Source organism: Argiope bruennichi, chromosome 9 (assembly GCF_947563725.1).
Source record: "Argiope bruennichi chromosome 9, qqArgBrue1.1, whole genome shotgun sequence".
Classification (NCBI taxonomy): Eukaryota; Metazoa; Arthropoda; class Arachnida; order Araneae; family Araneidae; genus Argiope; species Argiope bruennichi.
Genome location: NC_079159.1, coordinates 33,334,487 through 33,350,749, shown reverse-complemented (window position 1 = coordinate 33,350,749; position 16,263 = coordinate 33,334,487). Strand labels below are relative to the sequence as shown.

Here is a 16,263-nt window from a genome sequence, read left to right as displayed (position 1 = left end):
TTCCTTTCGTAGCACTGACATGTATCATGTATAAAGTATTTTACATAATTATTTTTATTTTAAATAATATGAGTTATAGAATTACCAAAATCACTTCATAATGTTAATATTGCAAATTAAAAATTTCAATGCTTCAAATTATGTTCAACAAATGACAAACAAAATTTGCTTAAATAACAATGTTTTAATTTTTTTTCACATATGGAGACAACTAAAATGCAAACGATATAAATAAATATTGTACATTCTGAATAGAATAACATGTTATTCTATTCATAATTATTTGATAATATGAAGATTCTTTATTAATTTTCAACAATGCTGTAAGGCATTTTTCTTCAATTATTTTTCTCAATATATCACCCAAATACACTAGAAAACAAATAATGCATCACAATAAACGATTAGAAAAGTCTCTGACAAACTTTAAGGTTAAGTTAGTTTACCAAAACATATCAATTTTGCATAAAATGCTACAAGACGTTGTTTAAATTAATGAATTTGTAAACACCAATCAAAGACGTAATGAAAACAAGATTTTATTTTACAGCAATATTGAAATAATAGGCAGGTATGGGACAGTCAACAATAACAGACAAGCAACTCTGTGTTATATGGGAATACCCACATATATTGCAACTCTGTGTTATATGGGAATACCCACATATATTGCAACTCTGTGTTATATGGGAATACCCACATATATTGCCATCTCTTCATTAATTCTTTTTGAGTTTGCATCAAAAGTAGCGTGAAAGTGGGCTTTCACCTCTGTTGATGTCGACTTTTTTTATGTTTCAGTAGCATTTTGATCACATGATTTTTTTTAAATAAGTTGTGTTATCCGTATTTACATATATTTTAATTATAATGTACCACTGACAGCAAGCATGACTTTTAGACTATATGATTCTTCTCAGAACTGATATTTTTAATATGTTTGTCATGATTTGTTCCATGATTGTGATATTCCAAGCTGTTGCATTTTGAGTTCGAATTAGTTAATGTTTGTTTATTTTGTTCTTGAGATTCCTTTTGAACTGATGAGTCTTCGTCCTCCTCCGTAGCCCACGGCTGGGGATCAGAAGTTCCAAAAATAACGTAGATTAGAGTCGTCACAATTGTTACACCAATTGTGCAGTAATAAATGTATCTCCATTGCCTTAAGGATTGCTGTTGAAAAAAGAAATTTAAGTAAGTTTCATTGAAAAACAAACAATATCATCGCATAAGAGAAATTATGAGAGATAAACGTACATTAGTAAGAAATTAAGTATAAAGAGAATACATCTGAATCCAATCTGAAAACATTACCAAGAACCATTTTCAGGCAGCAATTCAAACAAAAAAAGATTTTAAGGTTTGATTTTGTTTCCAAAAATTTAATCTTTCTATGAAATTGAATTTACAGAAGAAATAAAACTAACATTCCAAAAATATAAATATCTTAACCCTATAGTGCGTCATGTAACCATTTGACACAAGTTTTTGTTTCTGTTTATAAGCATCATGTGACAGTCCCAAAGAACAACAATAAGTATAGGATTCCCACAAGGTAAACAGTGTCTAATATTTGCAGATTCGAATAGAACACGTCAAGACGAGTATTTTGATGTGTAACTTGTGGGGTCCCCGATTGTAGCGTCATACTCTAATTAAAGTGTGAAACTTGCGTTATGAAAAATTCAAGAAAAAAAGAGAAAAAACAAGTGAAAATCAATATTTATTGAGAACTTACAATGCAACAGATTTTCATTGGCTTTCGAAAAATGACATGGCGAAGTCTGGAATCGAAGTTCGAAATTGTTTTCTGCAAAACGTCTGTTCCAGTTTCCTTCAACTCAGTTTCAATTACTGCTTTCAAGTCGTCTAGTGTGGATGACTATGTGAGATACACAGTGTCTTTCAGACATCTCCATAAAGAAATTTGTACGGGTTAAGATTTGCGGAATAAGGTGGCGACTCTATACCCTTCAGAATTCCATTCTGTATTCTCATTCCATTGCGAAATCTATCAGTTGTCAGTCAATCGTGAAAATGTTCTACTAAGAGATCGAGGTTTCGCTGAATGTGTTGAGATCTAGTACCATCTTTCATACACCAATAATCGCTTATCTTTTATATGTCATGCAAGAATGGTATGATACCATCATTCAACACATCAAAATAAGCTTCACTGGTGATATTTTCGATTAAAAGAATTGACTCAATGAAGCCTTCGGCAGATAATGTAGACAAACTGTGAATCTAAAGGGCTGAAGTGGCCGAATTATTGCATGATGAGGATTTTCAGTGGCCCAGCACCTCCAGTTCTGTTTGTTAAAATATCCTTGGAGGTGGAAGTGCGCCTCGTCACTAAACCAGATCCGACTGAAATCAATTTCTCCCTATTCAACCTTATTAATCATCGTTTTTGCATAACCAAACCTCCTTAAACCATCCGAATCGGTCAATGGATGAATGCTGTGAATTTTGTAAGGGAACAGAGTTGCATCCTTTCTCATTATCTGATGCACCATGCTTTTGGGCATATCGAATTCTCCTTTCACCTGCCGTACCGAAATTTATGGACTTACTTCGCACATTCAACGTTATTAATCATCGTGCTTACAAAATGAAAGCTTCTTAAACCATCCAAATTGGTCAATGGTTGATTGATTCGAAATTTTTAAGGGAAGAAGGCCGCATTATTAACCGATTACCTTCTTAATTACCCGATGCACGGTGCTTTTGCACATGTCGAGTTGTCGTGCCACATGCCGTACCGAAGTTGATGGACTTGCTTCAGTTTCTGGATAGACTTGCACAATTCTTTCACTTTCTGAACATTTGCTTCTGTCCTTACATGCATCTTTTCCCCATTGTTAGCACATTGTCCAAAACAGTGAAGGTTCTTAAATCTTTCGTACGTTTTTTTTAACGTCGTGCCGTTTATGGTGTGGTGACTGCCGAATTTTTTTCCCCATAGCAGTTGGTGATTGCAATTCATGATGAGTCAGCACCATGAAAACACGATGCTCAATCAAATGTTTGCTCTTTTCAGAACCACAGCGATTACTTACAGTACAGAGTAATTTCTTAACGAGTAACGACAATCTCATCTAACCTGTTTTCTAGTCTTATATGCCGCGGCGGGAATTTGCGTATTCACTTGCAGATTAACTTTTCTCCTCATTGGTTGCCACAAATTTACATAGTCACTTATGGAAGCTTCCCTGTTGTACAATTGTCGTATGCACCGTAATTTATAATACAAACTATCGGATTCGTAATTAATGTTCTTCTTGTAATTATACTATGATGCTAAATCAGGGGACCCCAAATATTATACATCAAAATACTCTTCTTGACGTGTTCTGTCTGTTTATGTAAATATTAGAAGCTGCCTACCTTGTGGAACATCATGTATTTGGAAATGCTTTTTTATATGATTTTTTGATAAACATTTCTTAAAAAGACCTTGTGGTGGATTGAGATGCACGAGAATAGAACCTGGGACTTTGTGGTTCACAGTCCAGTAACATGACCATGATATAAAGCAATTTCTCAGGTAGCGTAGTTGTTAACTAGCTGATAAACTTTCACAACAGACTCGCCCTCCAGTGAGTCGGAAGTGAGACGAACGAGATGGCTGTTGAGTGGTGATGTATTATTTATTAGCTGTTGATTCTACCTATTTGAGTAGCGCCAAGCGTTATGGCGAATGTGTGTGGTTGAGTGGTTGCTGCGTCAAGTGAATCGGATGACTTTGGGTTGTTGGGGGTAGATGGCGCCACAACAGCTGTACGAAGGTTGAAGGTTCATCGTCCGAGGTCACCAATGTGGCGAATTGGTATGAGCGAGGGATAGAACCTGGGACCTTGTGGTAATATAACCATGATACAAAAGCAATTGCTCGGGTAGCGTAGGGATCACCAATGTGGCGGATTGAGATGCGAGAGGATAGCACCTGTGACCTTGTGGTTCGCATACCAGTAACATGACCATGATACAAAAGCAATTGCTTGGGTAGCGTAGTTGTTAACTGGCTTATAAGCTTTCACCACAACCTATATATAGGTATAGCAGTATTAGAATTAGATTTAAACTGGAAAATTGGGAAAATATCAAGATGGCAATTGTATGAATGGTTCTACTATTAAAAATATTATCAAAATATTTTTTGCATTGTAAAAAATTTAATGGTAAAAAGTGACTTACTTTTATTGCAGAATTTTTATAACGTAATTTATGTTACTAGGATATTTTTTAATTTATAAGGTAGCCATTTTAAAAAAAAATTATTAATTATTTAAAAAATAATTAATAAATTTATTTTTAAAAAAAATTAATAATATTCCTAAATTATTTACTTCTATTCAAAATATGTATACTTTTTTTTTAAAAAATAAAATAATACTAATCATGCATTCTAGGGCTAAAATACTAAGTAAATGAAATCCGAATAATATAACATCCATCTTTAAATTCAAATATTAATAAACGGAGCCCAACCCCTTAATTCTTTTCTTAATTTCAAAATGACAGCACCTGGTCATAAAGGAGATGTCTGAGTAAGCATAATAAAATCGAGATGCGTTACGAAATAGGTTCACTGAAGTACCATCTAGTGTCGAATTTCGAAGTTATCATTCGTACCTCGGAAAAAGTACATAATAATGGGGAAATGTCAGTTGCAAACTTGTACTGCGTCATCGATTTCGTATAAAAATGCACCTTATGTACATAAAAGTTAAAAATAAAGCACTCAAAATATACATGTATTTGTTCGCTTTTTCCGAAACGGTGACTTCACAAAACGGATCAAAAAGAAAAAAGAACAACTAGTTACCATAAGATACCTTCGTTTTCAGTATTTAAATTACTTCCACAGCACAGATTTTGACCTTTGTCTGAATTTCACTTAGTACACTGTTAAAATATTCCTTAATGCCCTGGAGTAAAGCAACAGTAATATCTTATCGAAAATCCAACAATTTTGGTAGAATATCCCGTTTTCATACTGTTTAAGTTATTTCCAAAGAGAAAAAAATACATTGAATTCATTCATTATATGAATATATTCATTCCTTTTTGTTCAAAAAAAATTCCTTTTCTTCTTTTGTCGATGTCCTATATCACTTCAGAAAATGTATACAAACAAATTTGCATTTTTGAGCACTTTGTGCTTGATATTATTGTTCAGAAGTCAGGGTATCTTTTTTTATATAAAATAAATAATGCCTATAATTGACTTGTTTCTTCATCTTATGCAGTTTCTGAAATAGTGAACTTAATTCCATTTTCCACAAGTTTATGCTATAAATTTATAATCGCTAAGCCATTTTACTAAACATGGATAGTACTGTTATGACTATAGCTGATTTTATTCAAAAGTTAAGGGGGCGGGGCAAAAGACTGAATTGGATATTCTGTATATGCTGTGCCTGTTTATGACGCCTTTGTTATAGTAATAGCTTTTTAAAACTGATATTATACCAAAATATAGAATGCACACCAAATCAACAATAATTAAAGAAAAAAGCTATTGGTTAGCCAACACACCCACTGCAATATATAAATATTCCAACTCAAATATTCTTTGACTAGACTACTCATTATCAGACAACTTTTTTCATCACTTCACTTGAACGCTATTTAATTTCTAAGTAATCAAAGGAAATCCTAAGCTATACCACAATTCATGGCTAAGGTTTAGGTTAATACATTTAACAATTGAAGATATAATAACATAGTTTTATTTTATAAAGATTTTCCATTGTTTTCTTTTATGTTTCTATTTTTTTTTAATATTTCCTTTTATAAATAATATTTGCTCTCATCTCATAGACTGAGGCACGCAGTTGTGTAATTTTGTATATCTTGGTAATCCATGTATACTAACAAGAATTATTCTTTTGTTAAATCAAACAACTTAGTAATCTAACCTACAAAAGCCTTCCAAATTAACGAACTTTAACTCTTTTCGAGATGTAATTTGTCTTTCCATTCATGTCCATGCACTGCTTGCTTATATTTATTTCTTTTCATAAATTCTTAAAGGCATTAAATAGTTTCAAATAGAGAAAACATTTTATATGCCTATTTAAGAACTGTTTGTAAATCCGAGTTCTTAAACTTCAACTCCTTGCTTCAAATCAGAAAAGCACGGAATGTTGATTACTTCCATATGATTAGGCTCTAATTCTGTATGTCCTCTTCATGTTATATATAAATGTGTGTGTGTGTGTGTGTGTGTGTGTGTGTGTGTGTGTGTGTGTGTGTGTGTGTGTGTGTGTGTGTGTGTGTGTGTGTGTGTGTGTAATGATATTTTAATTCTAATTTCATGATCCAATTCCACTTTCTCTACATAATTAATTCAAGAGAGCTTTGTAAAATTGCTGAATCGGCTAAAAGCCTGACTTTCCCACACTCCGCGTGAAGGGGTAGAAAAATGTCCAGTAAGCACATTCTTTTTAAAAGATCCCTGTGTTTTCCCTTACCTCGTCGACGCGTGTAGCAAAAGTCCCCATCAAAATCTTAATTATATATTAGCACTGTAAAGAAATATTTTCCCTATCAAAATCTCAGGTTATATAAGGCCAAGGATAAAATTTCAAGAGCCTTTTCCTCATTCCTTTCTGTGTTGGTCTGTGTTGTGTGTTGCTCGTCGCTTCTGCTGTAAATACTGCGTGCTTCTTCAAGATGAAATAAAACGACATCACAAAATTGAAAATTTCTTCGCTGTCTTAATATATATATATATATATATATATATATATATCATTTTTAACTAATTCTTTTCATAATATATATGTAATAAATTTAAATAATTAATAATATTAATAAAAATAATTACTATTATATTACGAAATTTCTATTCAGTCGTGTTACAATTTTTTTATATATATTTTTACAATTTTTTTATCCACGAGTTATTCAGAATAATGCATGGCTAATAATATATTTTTTTTAAAAAAACATGAGAGAGTAACAATCAAATGTTTCAATATTGAGTTTAAGGAATACTCTTTATTAAATAATATACTCTAAACTAAATACTCTTTATTACATAAAATTATTTTTCAGATTTGTAAATATACCTTTTTTAACTATATAATACCAATTCTATTAGATTAATTATAATGCAAATATATTTTACTTACTTCTTCTTTAGTAAACATTCCAATCATCCAAGGTAGTAGAAAAAAGGGCGTATTGCCAAAAAAGCATAGAATTCCAGATAATGTTCCTAGAAGAAATTAAATATCAGGTAATAGGTCTTAGGCCCTTTTAAATGCAATAATTCAAATGATCTTTTGTTCAAAAAAATTATTAACTGAATTATATCATTAATTGAAAAGTTTAATATAATAGAAATGTATAATCTTTGCAGCTGACAATTTTGAATTCATTAAATCATATTATTTCAGTTATAAACTTTTTCATTGCAATAATAAATACAACCTTTGATACAGATACTTTTAAATTAAAATTTTCTAATGAAATTAATGCATTGTATACAATCGTTTTTGCTTCGTATATCGAATAATTCTACGTTTAATACTACTTATGTTTTTATATCCAATAGAGTAAATAAATTTCATTTTACTTCAATTTTATCTAAATTTCAAAACGATAGATATACATTATTTATATACCATATTATAAAACAAGAGAATGCAGGTTTGTTAAAACTCCCAAAATAATTCAATCATCACTGCGAATTTTCAAATAAAAGAATGAAATTAACATATAAATTACTCGCAGATGTAAATTAAATAATGTTTTGCTGTTGCTATTTATTAGAATGCGTTGAGATAAAATAAAATGCTTATTTAAAATCAAAAATTATTATTTCTTCTTTCATTTAGTTATTTAACTTAATTAAACTGAAAACTTCTACCCATTATGATTAAAATCGACAATTTCCTTTAGAATAATGTTTACTTGAAATGTATGCATAAGTAAAAGCTAAAGAATGTTGTTTTCTATTAATTATTTCATTTATATTCATCTACCATATAAGAACAAAATTAAGAGAGTCTTCACGTTTGGACAATTATCAAAGAAACTCTTGAAATGTTTTAATAAAAATTAACATGTACAGGTTGATATATTAATAATAGTACCAATCTGTAACTATGATTTTCTGCAATTTTAAATTTATCGCCGAATAAACAGAATTAATGATATTCTTAATGATTGCTGAATAGATGCCGAATCAATGGTTTATGACACTGGCGACAAAATTGGCGATTTGGTGACGAGTTGGTGCCTTTGAAGACAAAAATTAAGATTCTGAAACGAATACAGGTATTTTGTCATTATTTCATGTAGAAACCGAGATCCACAGATCCTTATAGAAAATTCCATATCCTTATGCAGAACTTATATAAATAAGAGATACTAAAGAAATCTAGTTAATACTTTGTCATCGCTTCGTGAGAAGGTACACAAAGCGCTTAATTAGGTAGTCTAATTAGAAATTTGATGTTTGCGTGTGTATGGTTGATTTCAGCAAGTGGGGTTTCGGCTGAGTTTTGCTAACTGTGTTTCGTGTTTTCTTGTGGAATATAGCGTAGTTATTCATTTTCGAGTTTATTACACTTTGCAACTTACTGAGCAATATATTTTCAGAGCAATATAATACAAAAACAACCAAATAATATTTAAATTGCGCTATCTGAACTTGTGAAAGATTCATCAGCGAAAAGATCTGAAATAAGCTTTCAGCTAACTATTTTTACGAAAATTTAACTATGATAACAATAATTCAGATCATGGATCATCTCTATGTTGTCATTGTATCTCTTTCTCTGAAGCTGTGAAAGTGCGTTCACTAAGGAGCAATTTAATATGGTGTGTGATCATCTCTGACAACTACATACATTCCAGGAAGATTTCTTATACTTGATAAAACCTTGTACCATACCTCCTAATACATACCTCCTAAGCTTGGTGCAATATCTGTCGGAACCAAGACCACACCAAATATTACAAAATCTCCACAGAGACCACCAAGGACAAAAGCAATTGTATTAAGCATAACATCACAGCCAGCAAAAATAACTCCAGTAAACCCCAAACAAGCCACAATGGAATCTGTGAAAACATTTTAATATTTTATTTAAAAAAATTTATAATATATACAAGAGATATATATTATCACCACAATGCTTTTACAATTATAGATTTCAATCAAATCAGTTAAAAAATTCTCAGAAAAAATTTTAATTACGTATAATTCTAATATGGAAAGAAATGCTTTTGAAATATTTATTTATTAAGCACGCCACAGTTATTGATACCATTTACATAACGCATTAAACAAAAAAACACACAAGAAACACAAGCCACAAAAGCAAATTAAAACACATATAAAAAAAAGGAACAGCAAAGAATAAATAACTGCAAAGTTCTAAACCTATATACAAACAAAAAATACAAATAATTAGCAATGGTCAAAAAGTAAAACATAGTTGTAGAGATTTAATTAGTAGCCATTACCATTCCACTATTATACTGAACGCATCCAAATCAATTTAGTTTTATTGTATTGTAATAGATGGCATCATGGGTTCTACTAATCCAAAGTGCTAAGTCACATGACCATAAGTTTGAGTAAAAAGCGAGATGTTGGCATTCGTTCGAGAGAAGGTTCTTCGTGTCTGATAACAATGAGTATTTAATACGCAACGACGTTCATAGTTTAGCTATGGGCAGACATCGTATTAGGCTTCGCTCTTGGTGCCATCTAAATATTTTACTTCTAACTTTAATGTAAATAATCTTTCCGTTCTAATTGCTAATGTTCTTTTAATTTTGTTTACTGTAAATAAATTATTTGTTTTTCTTTAAAAGTTTTCAGTAATCAGTACCCTAGACACTGATCCAAATGGGATTGAATGGGCATTTTGTCCCACCCAGTTCTACATATGTAAGCACAATATCAATCAAAAAGCATGACTACACATAATTATCACAATACGTATAACAAAAAATAATTTTCTGTCAAGAATCTAAAAAAAATTAAGTCTACAAAAAAGAAATAAGGCCAAGAAGATTAAAATTGAAGACAAGTCGCTTTAAAAACACTGGAATCATATGATGACTGTCAAGTTTCCCACAGATCCTTAAAGTCTTATTCAAAGAGTTCATTTAATATAGCTAAATTTTGGATAAGGACTCTAGGTCCTTAAGATCCACAGTAAATATGTAGATTTAAATACTTTAAATTATAATTTTGTACAAACAATGCGGAATATGAAGATAGTACAATTGATGTTATTAAAATCATATATCGTGTTTCTCAAAAACAAGGATTATTTCAAACATAATCCTTAATAGGGATTTAAAGTACAGAAATTCAAAGGAGATAAGGATTTAGTTATTTATCGGAAGGTTATAACGCAAAGGAGATTATAAATGAAAGTCATTGAAAGTTGTTATAACGAAAAATTGTTCAATTATATTTGAAATATTGCAACGAAGCTAGCCACATGTCTCCGTGGCTTGTTGATAAGATATCGGACTGCGGGCAAAGTGATTGCTGGTTCAATCATCACCAAATAAATTTGTTAATTATTTATTTATTTTCCTTTCAGCTCTTCTGGAATATTCCATTATTATAATTTCCTCAGAATCTTTGTACGTCATTTCCTCTTTAGTTAGTTCTAGGAATGTTCTAGAACATTCTATATCTGTATATAAGAGCTTGCTTTATAGTAACCGAGGTCTTTGGTTTACTTTGAATAAACTAATATTGCTCTACGAGTGTTCTCTTCCTTAAGCCTATAAACGTGACAATATTACGAACAAAAAAAATGCTGACTTTAAATTATTTCCTGAGAAATAAGGAATACATCAGTTAATAATTTAATGTAAGATACCAGGCACTTCATTTTAATAATTTTGTGATAAATGTTTTTTACAGGTTGTCCAGATTTTAAGCAGCAATTCTATGTAATTTAAATTTAGTTTATTACTATTTTTTCTATCTTTATTTATTTTTTATATATTATACTTATGATAGTATTATTATTATTTATCTTATATATATATATATATATATATATATATATATATATATATATATATATATATATATATATATATATATATATATATATATATATATATATATATATATATATATATGAGAGCAAATTATTAACATCCGAAAAATTAACATTTGAACATTCGAAGAAACTAACTTGCTAACATTTGAAGAACTTCGTCATCACACTGCATTAACATTAAGTATTGCCTTGAAATTAAAAAATAAAATTGGCCTTATTTTGCATTAGTCCTCGATAAGATAGTGCCGAGGAATTTTTCTTACTCATTCTGAAATGATACTGGGCGGATTTAATACAAGGAATATCTAAAACTCTTGATTCCAAAAACTAAGGAAATAAACATTAAACCAATAATTCCTAAATCGATAAGTTTTTTGGTTAAAGTATTTATTTTTCTCTTATAATTAAGGTTTTTCATCTACATTTTCGAATTACCAAATACGAATAATCGAGAGTTTATATACAAGAAAAGTTACTTCTGACATTACTTACTGACAAGAGTTGCTCCTTTCCTGACATACACAATCGGTATATCTCTCCTTCTTCTTGTCCAGTCTATGATACTACCCACAAGGCATGCGAACAGGGCACGAAGCAAATTTGGCACACAAGACAGTAAACCATTCTACCAATAACAAATATCTCGTTTAAAATAATAGTAAAGGTAATATAATATAGGTAATATACATAATATAATAAGGTAATATACATATTATAAACTATTCGACAAAAGGCATGTACAATTTCTTTCCGAGCGGTTTAACTGGTTTTCTCCTTTCTTCATATTTAATTTCATAGTGATTGAAAAGACTTCCGTCTTTTTGTCTTAAATTCGAATCGGCTAATGTTCTAAGGAATTTTTAGATCAACAAATGATAAAACATATGGCTTATTCACTTTTAAAACTCACTCTATAAAATAGAAAAATTTATGGGTAAAAATAATTAGTCTAGCTAGTTATTATGCTATTGACTTTTTTTATATATATATATTTTACAATTTCCGTAATTATAATATTACAAGAACCATAGCAGTTGGTCTTTATATTCGGTTCAGAAATCATGTAAATTCAGAAATAAAAAAATTAATTACAGTAAGCAGTAAAAATTATGAATAGATAAAACTCATGACATATGTTTAATAATTCTTAAAAATTATTTTTAAAAAAATATTTACATTAGAAGTTTTTTTTTATTTCACATACTGACCCAACTTACTAAAAACTTGTGTAGATTAACAGTAGTCGATAAAAGATTTTCTCCAGATACATACAGAAATCATATATGATATAGAAGAAACAAGAGGTATTTACATAGAAAAGTTAGAGAAATAAATTATAAAAATAACCTCAACCCAATATAGCTCTAAAGTTTAATTGAGAAAAGAAAAAATATAATAAAATTAGGAAAAGATGAAAAAATTGAAGATTATGAGAATCAAGAACTAAAAATATGAGTATGAATTGGAATAGTTTTCTTCATATTGAATCTCTGATATTGAAAAATCTACCAATATTAAAAATAAAATATTTATTAAAAAGTATATTTTTAAGCCATTTTATCAATTAAAACTATTTAAAGTGTATTTACATTAATTTTTTCTAGTGCTCTTAATTTAAAGTTTAAAGATTTACATACAATATTTAAATGCAGATAGCGTGAATCCATGATTATAAAACTTTTGAAAAAAAAGAAGGAAATAAACTATGCCTGTTTAAAAAGTATATTATATATTTCTCTTGCATTAAAACTTTTTTTCCTCTATCTACTCAATGAATTCTTTAATTCGTTTCCATGATTCTGAGTCATTCATTAACTAATAACTTTTTTTACTTTTTTGTCCTTGAATTCTGAATTTCATTTTACAATTGATTTGCAAAGATGCAGATTTCTTTTTCTGTAATGGTTGTTATTTTAGCGCTGTGGTCCGTGAATTTATTGTCCTGAATACTGACAAATCCCTGCCTGCAGGCAATGCTTTTCAGTCACTCAGCCAAACTAATATTTTTGACTTTATTAACAAATTTTTATCTTAACTTATCATTCCTCAGAGCTTCTGTAGATGACTATTGATATGTATATTGATTTTAAAAACATTTTTCAAAGTCTCACTTGCATAAAATTAATTAATTCCTGCCATTTCGGCCTGAAACACTGAAGTAAAAATATTTATCTTAATCAAGAATTATTAAAAGAGGTATAACATTTGAAAAAATAGCGAATCATTTACTATACTGAATCCCTGAGGGCAAACATCAAATTGATTGACTGGTACCTGCGTTTACAACTCTGGTCAATTGATACTAGTATCATTAGTGTTTTTATAATTGTCTAAATTTTTAATTTCAAAAATTCTCTGTACATTTTTTACGAGCGAGAGACAGAATTTTGATATTTTAAGCAAATAAAATATGATAATTGAATATTGATATGATGTATTACATTAATATTGTAGTTATGATATATTAGATTGATATTGTAGTTATGATATATTAGATTGATATGATAAATATTACATGATAGATATGATATATTAGATTAATATAGTAGATATGATATATTAAATTAATATAGTAGATATGATATATTAGATTGATATGGTAGATGAGGATATATTAGATTGATATAGTAGATATGATAGAAAATGATGTGATGGATACAATAGATAAATATAACTGAAGAATTCTGACTAAGGCATTTAGAGGCATTGGTTGAAGTAATTCGATAACATCTTGTAAACCTTTTTCTAATTTTTTATAATCTGATTTCATTATCAAGTTCACGTTGTTTAGCAAATGTTTTGGCCTTTATTATTAGTCGTCCACTGCTTGGTCTTACACATATCGGAAAGCTCATAACAACAAAAATGGTAAGTATGTTTCATCTTATGATTTATTTTCGATCAATTTATTTTGATATTCTTGAAATAAACAACGTTTAGCAAAGTTCAATAGTATAGTTATCACTTTATATATCGTAGAAATATCGTATAGTAGTTGTGTCTTCTTTATCTTTAATAATCTTTAAAAATCGTTGAATCTTTATAAATTTTGTTTAGCAACGCTTTTCTCGATTCTGTTGAATGAAAATTAAATTTCCACTGTGAAACGTTCTATAGAAATCTGATTTCTTCTGGGAATTTTCAAAACATAAAACGCCTATTTTAAGGTGGAGGCAGAGGCATAATTAAATTACAACATTAAACTCATTCAAAAGTTTCCATGACATAGTCAAAAAAAATGGTACAAGTAAATAAAATAGTTTCAGACTAATAATACCAATTATTAGTCTGAACTATTTTACAACAATAATAATTAAATACAATAATAATAATTAAATTATTAATAATAATAATTAAATTATTAATAATAATAATTAAATTATTAATAATAATAATTAAATTATTAATAATAATAATTAAATTAATAATAATAATAATTAAATTATTAATAATAATAATTAAATTATTAATAATAATAATTAAATTAATAATAATAATAATTAAATTAATAATAATTATTATTATTAAATTAACAACAATAATAATTAAATTCAAACTAATAATAAATAAAATAATAAGGAAAAATGACCTGAGCACTGTCTAAATTTAAAACTGTGCCTAAATACATCGAATGCGAAGTCACATAAAAGGCTAAAAGCCAGTATTGACCAAAAGTGCCCACTGCAATAGTCCATACAGGGATGGATGTTATCATCGATTTCCAAGGAATAGTTTTCATCTACAAAAAGAAAATAAAAAAATAGCGTGATTTATTAAAATAAAGATATATAAAACTATTTAATAAATAAAAGCAAAATTATTTATCTACTAGTAGTTTTTAAAAATTGATTTCAAGAAAATAAGCCATTAACTTGATGTCGTTACAAATTTTTAAAAATTCTGCATTGTGATCCCGATAATTTTATTATATAGGATTTTATATCCATTAAAAAAATTGTTTCAAAATATTCTTACATAAAATTTAGAATAATAGCGCCCTCTCTTGGGAAGAAATTAAGTTCAAAATATAAATAGATGCTCCCTCAGCTCTATCACGACTTTAAATAGATTTCATTCATCCAATACAATGTTTGATCTGTTTCATCTTTAAAAAATGAGAAAATGAATGAATTAATTAATAAAATGAATGTTAAAAAAATGAATAAATAATAAATATTTTTGTCTTTCTTGCAATATTTCCTTTCTTTTTCACAAACATTTTTAAATATAATGAATTAATTTCTTCATCAGGGAAAAATTATAATATTATTGAAAATTTTCTATTCAAATCTTAACGTTGAAAGTTTATGCTGTAAATATAAATTGACCATAATATTTTAGTAATACGTATTTAATTTCACTTGAGGGCATAATAGAACAGAACTTGTTCGATAGTCGGTAAATTTGAAAATGAAATATTATTAATAATAAATTGAAAATTGTACTACTTTCAATTCGTACATTTCGATTTGTATTAACAAAAAAAAATGGAATACCTGTGAAACATTGTTATTTAGTAACGCATCTTCACAAATTTGGTATCGATGGAAATGACTCAACGGAAAAGGTTTGTTGAGATAGACCAACTGATTAACGGAGTTAATTAAGATGGTTAATTGACCTGATAATGTGCTTGGCTCAATTCGTTTGCATTTATTTATCTTGATTACATCAGCCATTGTATAACAGGAAGAATGTCCAGCGTTCAGTCATTCTTACAGTAGTAAACTTAATAAATCTTCTATCCCATTAACAATTTTTTCTGCCTGAAATTAAAAGTTCGTCCTTTTAATAAATACGGATAATTTCATTGGATTAAAATGCCTTTAAGGTATTCACATTTCTCCAATGTGCGACATTTTAAGGAAAAGAATCGGTTAAACAAAGTATTTCATTTTTCATAAAAATTAAGATATAAGGCGGGGTTGCGAGTTCGAACCGCGCCGGCCGAAGATTCTTCGCGTACTTGGTGGCTGACGCGTGTTAAATCTGTCATGGTCACAAAGTCCTCCGTCGAGAGTAATACCACTGGGGGTACTGGATCAGGGGTGATCGTTCTCTGATTGAAGTCTAAATTACTATCTGTGGATGAGTGAATGAAATGCGAGAAAGAAGTCCGCCCCGTAAAAAGGGTTGTGACGTTTATGTAGTTAAGTCGTACTCTTGGCCCTAGTTGGCTCTACAATAAAAACAAGAGGCGCTC

At 29.2% G+C, this 16,263-nt stretch overlaps 1 protein-coding gene across 1 annotated transcript in view; it reads right to left on the bottom strand.

The window, feature by feature from the left end:
- Positions 1-837: 837 nt before the first annotated feature.
- Positions 838-16,263, bottom strand: part of LOC129984576 (sialin-like) — a 37,862-nt gene continuing 22,436 nt past the window's right edge. The window contains exons 7-11 of the mRNA XM_056094491.1: positions 14,650-14,799; positions 11,553-11,685; positions 8,929-9,084; positions 7,146-7,231; positions 838-1,173 (exon numbers count right to left, since the gene is read on the bottom strand). Of these exons, the coding sequence (XP_055950466.1) occupies positions 898-1,173; positions 7,146-7,231; positions 8,929-9,084; positions 11,553-11,685; positions 14,650-14,799 (801 nt within the window). The 3' untranslated portion in view covers positions 838-897. The remainder of the gene's footprint in view (positions 1,174-7,145; positions 7,232-8,928; positions 9,085-11,552; positions 11,686-14,649; positions 14,800-16,263) is intronic.